Below are 11,549 nucleotides of genomic sequence, written 5' to 3'. Positions count from 1 at the left end.
AGTTCTATGATCTGCATTAACACTTGAAAAGACAGAGTGTGAAGGGATGACAAGGGACAGCACGACTGGTAGTTCTGAAAAGGAAATTGTGAAAATGTTGAATTCTCTGCCAATTTTAAGTCAATAAAAACCCTTGGGATTGCTTTTTCTTACTGTTAAGATTATCATATGCTTGTGAGCAGCTGTTTTCAGCATTGAATTATATCAAATCTGATATAAGAAACAGACTAACAAATGACCTAAGTGCTGCACGTGTTGCTCTCAAACTAAGTGTGAGCCAAGGTTTGACAAATTATCAGCACGCACAAAATAGCAAAGACATTAGTTGTGCAAAAGCACACCAAATGCAAACTTCTGTTTTTCAATAAAAAGCTGTTTGTGTCACTGAAGGTTGTTATTGTTTTTTAAGACAAAAGATGTTACATGTTTGATCTGTTTTTTCTTTTCTTTTTTCTGGGATGAGTTGTTTTTTCTTAACTGAAACCTCAGTATTCAGATTTAATTGCAATGTTGGCAAATAAGTGGGTTTTGAGTTGCAGTTTGGGCACTTGGTCTCTAAAAGGTTCACCATCACTGGTATAGAGGGTAATAAATTCAAAAGTCAGATGATTTCAGATTGGCTGTAGGCAAATAGTCATTAATAGCTCCTGAAGGCTATTAACACAACTAGTTCAGACAAAGTTTACAAAAATGTAGTTCTAGGGATGTAAATTGTGTTGACCTGGGACTTAATTTTGAGGTACTAGGGGTGTGCAGTGTTCACCAGTTGGAAATTTAGGACTGGATCTTGAAAGACTGCTTTGGTAGAAGACAGGCTAAAGACACATATACATGTCAGTGGCATTACCCTTACATAAATTAAAACAAAATGCATCCCTAACCTCAAAGTTAGTGCCAAATTTTATTTTTAAAATGGAAATACTAACAAGCTCCCACAAAACTTAAGTTTGAGAATAACTGCCAACTCAGCAACATTCTGCCTTTTTGTGTCCCTGTCCAATGGTATTTTCACTGCTAGTGGCCAGTGGGATCAGTGGCAGGTTTCATCCCAAAGCCCAACAATTGGCTCTTGGGCCAGCACTTCCCAGCCACCTCACTACCAATCTCAGCTTCAGTTTTATCTTCTGTAAAGTAACCTTTAATTGTTTTATAGCAATTTATGGATCAAATGTATGTGAAAGTGCTGTACAAACATGAGAGGCTAGTAGCACAAGTGGGTATTCACCTAGTGCATTGCCACGCAGGATAGAAAGGAACAGCTATCTGGTGTGTAGTCTCCATTGTAAGAAAGAGCAGCGTAGGCAGGCATCTCTCTACTGCCCACCCTGCCTGTCACACTGTATTGCACCAGCTCATCAAAGATTGCGGACATATTAAACTGACCTAGGGATTTTGCTTAGGGACCCTGGAACTGAAGGAAAGCCTAGCTTCTTTTCTCAAGCCAGTGTCTCCTGGTTGCTATGAATACCTGTGGGCTTTGCTTTTATAGGTTGTACAAGTTACTAGAGTTCTGCAACAAGCACATATATCACAGCCAAATTCCACGTGAAAAACATTTGTTTGCAGAAGGATCAAGAGCCAGAAAAAATCACTTCCAAGCATGATCTGAGAAAACTAGACTCTACAATTATGGATCCTTTATCACCATTTTTTATCATTCCCTTTTGCTGTAGTATTGGGGGTTGAGCCCAGGGCCTTGTACCTGTTAGGCAAGTGTTCTATTACGTAACTCTACTGAGCTACATCTTCAGCCCTTTCAAAAAATTTTGAGACAGGTTCTCATCAGGTTGCCCTGGCTGGTCTAACTTGGGATCTTAAGACCACTAAGTAGCTGGGATTAGAGCCATGTGCCCCTGTGCCAGGCCCCGTCAGCTATTCTTATAGCTGCCGCACGAAGAACCTGCATCTTCTAAAAGAATGACAGTGGTTTCATGGAGTGCCTTCTTTATCTTGTTTAAGTATGTAGGGACAGAATGCTCCTGCCAGATGACCACATGCCAAAGATCACCCTGTTTGATCAAGGAACCCCCACTGCCAGGCGTTAAGGGGTTGGGCTTCTTAACCTTCAACTTATTGTCCTTTTTTTGAAAGCCATATTGAAGTCACTGCACGTGAGAAAGCAATGCCTATGGTCACACAATGAGATTACCGTGCAGATTCCAAACCAATTCTAAATCACAGTCCAGGATAGTGAGTCCAGAATTTACAATTAGAAAATATGGACTCATGTCCCAATCTATTGATAAATAGTGGTGTTTGTGTGATAACCTGAAAGTTCGTTTTCTCTTTACAACTCCCTCAAAGGTCTGTGGATTAGATGAGAATGAACACTTTAGAGATTGTTGCAGTACAAAGTTTTTTCTCTGAATGCTTTTTATCACGAGCTACACTTTATTGTGTAGGAGAAATAGAAGCCTCTGCTTCTGGTTGGACAGGGCTAGTTATGAAAGACACCTTAACAGTCAGATGGTACAATTTCCATCTGAGGATCCCAAAGACTGGTGAATACTATTCATGGAGCCAAAGGCTGACTTCAATTACTTTCCAGGGCACCAGCTGACATAACTGTAATAACATATTTATGAGAGGTTAGAACACTAGTTAACAATTTTAAAAACCAGCTCTCTGTACCCCTTCCTGTTTCCAGGCCTTCGCATGTGCTGTGCCCCCAAAGCCTGCTCACTCTGCTTTTCACCGAGCTCTTTCTGCACCATCCTGTAAACCTCATCTGAAATGCCATCTTTCTACAAGGACACCTGCCTTGATCCTCGACAAAGTCTCACTCCTTTGTATCACTTAATTCAGTCCTGATTATAACTCTCCCACTCCACAAGGGCACGATCCCTTTCTGTATTTTTTTTGTACCTCTGGAACTGCTGATAAAGAATACAATGTGCTGAATAAGCGAATGAAGACAGCTTTGTGATCCTCAATTTTGTTAAATGAGCTCTGGTAGCAATGAATATAAAATACACAATGAAAGCTAATACAGTGTCCGCAGAAAGGGTTCTGGATAAAGGAATGCTTCCTTTGGCAATTTGCTCCAACAAAAAGAATTTATGGGCTTAATTAAATCATCAAGATCTTCAGAGGCACAAAAATGGCCAAGGACAAGGTGTGTTCTGAATTATTCAGTGTATTCAAGTGGAGGTGCTCTTCTCAGAAGAGCAGTCGACACCAGTATCAACACGGTAGTCAGCATGAGTGGCAAGCAGACAGTTGTCCTGTCTTTGTCTTTGTCAGGGCCTAACAGACAGTTTCCAAGGTCTTTAGGAATACAACCTAACAGGCAAAAATCACAAAGAAGGTAAAGATTCCTTATTCTAACCTCATTTGTTCCTTGATTGTTTGTTGATCTGTACTCCTACGTTAGGGTAACTTTAAATCCGTGTTTAGCCCATGCAAGAGAAGACATCACTTTGATCTTATCTAAACTGTGGGAAAGATGTTGTCCCATAAATAAGATTTCAGACAACAGCTACCAAGTCGTGTGTGTATTTATGTGTGGGAACATGTGTGGGAAACAGGCCCTCTTGTTTCCCTCTAGAATCACACTTGCTTACTGGTCTTAACCTGGCCCCACGTAGTCAACTGTTGGTGAATTTTGGCTGCAAGAAATAGGGTCTAACAAACAAGAAACAGGGCCTAACTTTTATAAAATGCATTATCACTTTGAGGGAACATCCTCAAGTAAATGTCAACATCTATATCAATAAATGTTGTATAAAAAACTAAGAATCAAGAGAGATCTGGTATCTTGTGGCTATGAAGTGCTGGTTTCGCCAGATCTGGCCCCAGATACACAAGAGCCAGAGTGTTTATTTGTTAGACAGATGGTCAAGTTAGCATTTCCTCAACACCTCTATCACAACTTCACTTTGATCTCAAATTTCACTGGGTTGTTCATATTAGGGAGAATTTGAGGATCTCTGGCTTTAGGTATCCTTTCTTTTATTATCCTTTCATTATTTGTTAGTCATTCTGGGTTTTGATAATTCATGAAGACTGTGGGTTTCATTTCTTCTCTGTAAACAAAGAGTCAACCCATGAGGTTGTTAAACAAAATCTATTCAGTAGCTAGAAAAGTGAATTTCCTGTGGAATGACAGAAATTACATAGAAGCAAGCAATTTTATTTTCCTCAAATGTAGCAATAATTTTAATCTGTACATATACATAAAACAAACAGTGCAATTATAAAACCTTGAAGGTGACATGCATATTTTAAGGTGCAGCTGGGACAGGGGAGGATGTTAGCATCTCCAATTTTCCTTACCAATTTTCTCTTTAGTTCTTTATGCAAAAGCACTGAGTCAGGAAACTTCATCTGGAATGCTGAAGTTAAAGGTGAACTTCCTGAAGTCTGCAGGTCTAAATATCACAAACAAAATGGAAATGACCTCCTAGAGCAGTTCTGTAGGGACTAGAGTAATATGGCTGGGCTTTCAAGCTGGAAATGAATGAAATCAGGGATGCATTTTTTTTTTTTTTTTTTTTTAAACTAAGAGAGAATGTTTATAACTGAGTGTCCTATTTCTCTGTCATAGTTGCTACCCATGTGAGCCCTTCCACCAATTTTTCTATTCGGTGTAGTTTCTGAATAGATGCTGTTCAGTGGAGTTATCTGTAACTAGGGGTGGTGAGATGCAGAAAGAAGGACCTGGGGAAATGGCTTCTTCCTTGAAGTCTGAGTCCATGTTCCTTGTCCACATTGGTTCTCATGGCCTTTTCTCTGCTGTGCAAGCAGAGGTAGCTGGTGCAGAAGGTCAGTGTTGTCATCGTTTACAGGCCCAGGGATGCAGAAAAAGGTGAGTGGCAGGGATTTACCTTTGCTTCTTCTATAGTGCCTTTCTCAAGCTTTCCTGGCCTGCAGTGGAACGTCTAGAACTAGAAAGTCAGTTTGCTGGCTCTTTTCTCAGAGGCCAGGATGAGATGGGATGTGCCAGAGTGATAAGACATAAAGGGAAAACATGATACCAATTAGCCTCAGAGCAGGATAGAGAAATTTATATTTGCGCTGATGGAAATTCAAATTCCCAAAGTCAATCTAAGAAAAGAAGCAGATTTTCCTTGAGCACTAATTTCCCTCTGTACAAGCAGCCCGCGAACTTCTGGTCGGGTGAGCACAGACACTCTGGGGCAGCACGCTGCAGCTCAGCTGGAATGGCTCTTTCTGGCAGTGCCACTCTGGCATGAACCCCAAAGTAAATCCACACATGGTGTCACAGTTACTAATAATGAAATATTACTAGCCAAATGGAACTGCAATTCAACCAATGTTAAATTTCACACACAAATTTAGAAAAATCAAGTGTGATAATAAAAACATCAAATTAAACAGAAGAAAATCAATTTCTACAAGAAATCAAATGTATTTACAGTAAGATTAAGGGAAAAATAAGCTACTTGGATCATAAATTTAATTTTATTTTAAATAACTTTAGCTACCTCACCTGTTAATACAATAAAAGCAGAAAGAATAGCTGTCTTCCCTCCCCTCAAGATTCAATCAGAAAATTTTATCTACAATAATTGACAGAACTCACTTCTTGTCCTTCACCCATCTCATCAAAAATTATTGCATTTTCCCCCAAACTGATTTTTTTTTGGATTCCTTTATGAATATACTCATTTCTTCCTCTCTCCTGGAGGCATCTTGGTTTAAATCCATCTTTTCAAAAAGGAGAAGGGGTGCATATGTGGAGGCAAAATAGTCTCTTGAAGCCAACAGATACAGAATTGCTTGAAGAGGCTGATTGTACACACAAGCTCCTGGGGCTGGGCCCAGAGGGCTACTGGGTTTCGAGGAACGTGACAGCCTTTGGTGGACGACACAAAGCCCCGCAGGGCCCTCCTTCCTGGGCAGGGTCAGGACTGAGCCGGCAAGGCAGAGTTTCGTCTTCCCCTTAGAACTCGCCATTTTGGTTCTCCTCCAAAAGCCTTCATCCAGATAAGAAGCCAATAACTGATTACAAAAATAAGAATAATTAAATTTGGCGCTCAAGAAACAGATTGTCCAACTGTTCTGCCTTGTCATTTTTTTCCCCAATATCCAAGGCTTTTACAAAGAAAGAAACAAAAACATCTTTCAATCTCCCAACAAAAGTGAACTTTTTTTTTGTTTTTGTTTTTTGCTCCAAATGCTACGACCTGAAGAATGGCTGCAGAATGAGATATCAAAAATCTCAGAAAAATATATAATATATTTGTATATCTCTGTATGTCTATTATTTAAATTTCACATTCCTTTAAAAGTGGTTATTCAGTCAGTAGCTGCTGAAGGAGGCTCTTCTGCTGGGCCTGGGGGGTCTGTGGTCCTGGCGTGGGTTTTTGAGATCCCAGTGGACCAGGCTGGTTCAGGTAAGGGTCCCCGCCTACAAGATTCACTGTACACTGGACGTCGGCAAACACCTGAACCTGTTGCACCTGCTGGAACACAAATAAAAGATGTGTTTAGACAGAAGGGTCTGCCCCCCCGGCTTATGAGTGGGTACTACTTGAAGTGGAAACTCACTAGAGCATTCCTCTAGTCTGTAGTCACCACAGAGAAGAACTCTTCTGTCTTCTTGTCCTACAAAAAGAAAATCGCTGCACTCATTTTGCTCAGGGTTCTGGAAAGTTCACACTTTAAAAATAAAATCAAAATTGGAATGGTCAAGCCTCCTACAGGGTTGCCATCAATACTGAAAGTTGAGCGTCACTGCTAATATTGCCAAGGTTTGGAAAAACCAGTTTCACAGTCTGGGTATCCAGTGTTGGGTTTTAAAAAATAACATGCTAGTTGGAAAATTAGTTTAAAATAGCATTCTACAGATGACTTTAGTTAGGAGAAAAAGTCTTTATGATGTCATTGAGAAATTAAGGACTGTAACCCAGTAATATCAAAATAAAATGACCACAACTCAGTAGTAGGACATCAGCATTACTAAGGTTAATGTCCAGAAGTTTTAGATAGTATCTACATATATTATCACATCACTCCTTCACATACTGGCTTTAGAATTACAGCAAAATATCAATAAAACAATGGTATATTTAACTTTGTTCCAGCTAGATATCCGCTTAAACACTTGAGCTAAAAATAACAGTAAATCTATTAGCTGAAAACAGTGTGAATTTTCCCTTTACTTTCAGTAGGATTACATGTATTCCTGAAAGATGTCTAAAGATGCACAGTTCTAACATTTTCTATTGGGAAAACAAAGTCAGAAGTTAGTCTTTACCAACCAGTCTTTTTATAGAATTAAGGCCAACATCACACTTTTAAATATTCCAGACCACAAAAGGAAATGCCTTCCTAAGGCATCTGCATCTAAATGTCTCAAACTTTTCGGACACTTGTGCCTCATGTTCAATAGGATCATGAAGTACTTTAGATTAGTGATTGTTCTGAATTCATCACTAATGCATACCAATTACATGCAACTTTTCTGAAAACTCTTCTATCCTAAATAGAACAAAAATTGTTTTCTCGAGGCATAGTGGCACAAGCCCGTAATCCCAGCACTTGGAAGGGTGAGGCAGGAGGATTGCTGTGGGTTTGGGGCTAGCTTGGGCTACAAAGTAAGTTAAAGGCCAGCCTGCACTGCATAGTGAGACCCTGTCTCAAAAAGATCAAAAAGAAAAAAGAAAAAAAGAACAAAAGAAAAAAAGGTGTTTTGTATTAACTCTTTTTGGCCAAATCTTAAATGTCTTTTTTTGTTGTTTTGTTTTTTGTTTCTTTTTTGAGACAAAGTCTTGCTATGCAGTTCAGACTGACCTTGAACTCTCTATGTAGCCCAGGCTGGCCTCCAACTCATGGTGATCCTCCTGCCTCAGCCTCCTGAGTACTGGGGTTACAGGTGTGTGCCGCCATGCCTGGCTAGCACATGGTCTGTTATATAATGCATTTATATTTCAAGGCTACTCCCTGACAGTTAAGGGAGACAGCCCCTGGGCTCAATTTCTTAGTGCCTCATTAGACTGGCATCGTTTTTCTCCTCATCTTCTTCTTTACTTAGTTTCCGGATTTTGCTTCTTGCTTCCACCTGCTCCCATTTGTTTTCCTCTTCCTTGGTCTGCCTCTCTCTCTCTCTCTCTCTCTCTCTCTCTCTCTCTCTCTCTTGTGTGTGTGTGTGTGTGTGTGTGTGTGTGTGTGTAAAGCAGGCTGATTCTCCAAGTCCGTGCTCCCACAGCCTCTGTGCCCGCCCCACGCTGTGCTCTGTTGCTCTTTCCTTCAGAGCTCACCAGGGCCCACCTCTCACCCCAGTCCATAACCCTCTGCCAGGCCCTCCTCTTGCTTCTTTCTTCTGCATTCTTTTCCTCTTCTTTCTTCCATCGGGCTCCTCCCTACCCCTCCATCCTCACTTTCCAACACAGCTGCCCCTCTTCCAGTCCTCCCCTCCTCGTTTTTTTCTTCTCTTTATCTGGATATCTGTCTCTATATTTCTATCTAATGTATCCCCAGCTTCTGTTTGGCAAATATAAAAACACAGGAGCAAATAGCGATGTCACGATGGGCTATAACAGAAAGAAGATTCTGCCCCCTGAAACTTCACATGAGCATAAGCCACAGTGCTTTTGGGGGCACTCCCACCCTCTAGTGCTGGGGATCGAACTTAGGGCCTCATGCATGCTAGGCAGGACTCTAATACTGAGCTATATCTCCAGCTCTAGGCACTGACTTTTAAATCCATACAGTACATATGAAGTTCCATGTTTACATATTTCTAAATATGAAATATTAGGGCAGAGCCTGAGGTGATTTTGTTCACAAATATTTAAAATCATTCTCGATAAAGAAAGGTATGATAAAACAAACTAGAGAGTGAATTCTACATCTTTAAATAAAATTTTAAATAGTCTATTTTTGAAGTTAAAAAACATGAGAAGACTAAATCGAACTCTCAAACACATTTCAGCCTGTTTTTCTGAGACAGAGTTTCCCTTTATAGCTCAGGCTGGCCTGGAACTCGCAGCGATTCTCCTGCCTCAGCCTCCTGAGTTCTGCGATTACAGGTGGTGCACGGCATTTCAGCCATTTTGAATTGTTTACCTGTAGACTAGACTCCAGACTTGTTATGCTGCCACACTCTCATAGATGGGCGAAGCTTGATATGAAAGGTTTAAGATCCACCAGGGGAGGAGCACAGGTGAGAACTAAGCACTAGCCTCTGAAGATTTTCCAGCATAGCTTTTACTTCCATTCAAATATTGTCTTAGACCTCCAGAACTTTAACAGTTGGTTGTTTCTTGCTGTAAGTGACTTGTAGTGCTGCCTAGCTCATGTCTTCATGAGTGTGAGACAGACTGTCTGTGCTACGCCATCACAAAACGTTCTCTTGACCCCATGAAACTTATGTGCCATTTCCTAAAGCTCAGACTCTGGACACAGCTTCCTAACCTACTTCCTCCTTTGGAACCAGCTGCCCTGTGAGTCCTTCTTCACTGCCTCTATCCTGAGACAATGTGTGAACCAGCGTCTCCCTGGGATGGCTCTGCTGTAGGATTAAATCCGGATCCCTTAGTTTAACATCCAGTCTGGGAATTCACTTCCATCTACTGTAGCAATTTCACCTTCAGTGAATTTGGTGCCCCAGACTATGCTAAGATACTATCATTTCCCTGTCTCTACGCCTTCTGCTTCCAAATCCATTCTTACCTGACCTCCAATCACCACACCTTTCTCCTTCACTTGAACTCTGCTTCAAGGCTCAATTCAGTCCATTTCCTGTGTAAATACTCTCTGAGTAGTTCAGCAATTTGAGTTTGCCCTCTTAGGCTATGTGCACATATCTACATGTTCATATTGCTACAGGCCCTATGTAGCATGGCAGCAATAGCAAGGATTTCGGGGTTAGTAAAAACCGAGTCTGAATCTCAGCTCCTCTTCTTTCTAGCTTTGTGAATGGTGCATGCAATTAAACTTCCTCGGGTTCAGTTTCTTTATCTGTTATGAAAAAGGGTACTACCTCCTTCATAGGTTACAGTCAAGCTGAAAGAAGATAAAGCATACAATGCCTAGCACAGTGCCTGGAAAATCATATATTTCACAATGAAAGTTTTTTTTTCTTCTCCCCACAGTTCACCCAAAGGTCAAGAAAGGTAAGTGTATTTCTATCTCCTTTGTAGCATAATGCCTGTGTTAAAAATATTTTTAAGAGACTAAAGACTAAACCAAAGAGATAAAAGTGAATTACCCCTTGCCCCCAATTTCTAAGTTTAGGTTAACAGAGGACAGTGGTCACTTTGCTATTTGCGCTGCTCAAAAACATACTTCTAAAGAGGCAGAGTACATAGCAGACACTCTTAGTATGAATTTACTGAGATTTTGTTTGAGGTGTTTTGACTAAAATGAGTTTTAGCCTATTTATTTATAAAATAACAATTAGTGGCCACTTTGGTGATTCTATTATCCTTGCTGAGCACTGAGGTAAATCTTCTGGAAGCTCATCTCATTGCATTCTCTCAACAGTCCTGTAAGCAGACATCTTATTAGTTCTGTGCTCATACAGCAACTCAGAAGTTCGGAGCTAAGCTCACAATGACATAGCTAAGAAGAGACTGTACACGAAGATCTGATCCCTCACGGTCAAGCTCTTGATCACAAAGCTACAAAAGCCCACCATAGGGCTGTATCTGACAGCTCCGGACTTAGAAGTTTCTTACTGACCTGGGTTCCGTCTGCTTCTGTTTTGAGAAGGTCAGTGGATGACAGCTGGTTGCAGTAGAGGCCTGTGTGTCTCAGTGCTGGGTCATTTATCTATGAAAAGTGAACAGGAGACCAAATTACAAGTTAGTTATTTAAGGTGAAGAACAAACTCTTCAATGAAAAACAGTGTAACTGACAGTAAAGTAATAGGAGGGCAGGAAAAACAAAAAGCTCGGCAATTTACTACATTGATGTAAATCCCCAGGTCCCCCTGTGAGTGTGGAGAGTGTACAGGGAACATAGGGAGAACTTCCGGGCAGCTGGTGACATTGTTTCTTAATCTGGATGGTGGTTATTCAGGTGTATTCAGTTTGTGAAAATTCACTGAGGTGTATACTCTTTGGATATTCTTATACATGATACTTTAGTAAAAAGTTGATCCTCCCCAAGAGTTAATTAACGAAAGACTGCTACTTCAGTTAAGATTCAGTAATAGGGGTCATACTAGTCTGGATTCACTTAAAAATGGACAAAATATATGAAACAAAGGCACTCCAGAAACTGGACAAAGGTGGTAAGGGACACTGATTCCTAAGAGTTGGGAAATAATTGAGGAGTCCCTGCTGTAGCAAACTCCCAGTCCACACAGGCTGGCAATCTTGCACTCAGAATATCAGAGTAGACAGAAGCTCCAAGTGCAAGTGCTGGAGATGTGCAGAGACCCTCTACCCCAGTACTGATCAGCTCACAGTGCAGGAAAGTGTCACTTGAACAGACAAATGGAATAATTCTCAAAGACCACGTTGGACTAGGACTAGGTCTTAGGCCCAATAGTGTCACAACTCATACAGTATCAGGTAGGGTACTAGAATGATTCTGCCTCAGTAGCAAAGCAAAGTTAGCCCTAGAATAAATATTGC

General features: G+C 40.8%; 1 protein-coding gene across 5 annotated transcripts in view; it reads right to left on the bottom strand.

The window, feature by feature from the left end:
- Positions 1-4,476: 4,476 nt before the first annotated feature.
- The window catches only part of Ncoa1 (nuclear receptor coactivator 1), a 215,808-nt gene continuing 208,735 nt past the window's right edge, over positions 4,477-11,549 (bottom strand). For 2 of the 5 annotated variants that reach the window (XM_005400388.2, XM_013522653.1), the window contains 2 exons: positions 10,651-10,740; positions 4,477-6,428 (listed from right to left, as the gene is read on the bottom strand). In XM_005400388.2, coding sequence (XP_005400445.1) covers positions 6,258-6,428; positions 10,651-10,740 — 261 coding nt within the window. In that variant the 3' untranslated portion in view covers positions 4,477-6,257. Of the gene's footprint in view, positions 6,429-6,513; positions 6,571-10,650; positions 10,741-11,549 lie in introns of all 5 variants that reach the window. The other 3 variants (XM_005400391.2, XM_005400390.2, XM_005400389.2) reach the window with 3 other exon arrangements.

The sequence above is a fragment of the Chinchilla lanigera genome, unplaced genomic scaffold (assembly GCF_000276665.1).
Source record: "Chinchilla lanigera isolate Chin_1 unplaced genomic scaffold, ChiLan1.0 scaffold00068, whole genome shotgun sequence".
Classification (NCBI taxonomy): domain Eukaryota; kingdom Metazoa; phylum Chordata; class Mammalia; order Rodentia; family Chinchillidae; genus Chinchilla; species Chinchilla lanigera.
Note: the sequence above shows the minus strand (reverse complement) of the source record. Positions and strands in the feature narration are given on the sequence as shown.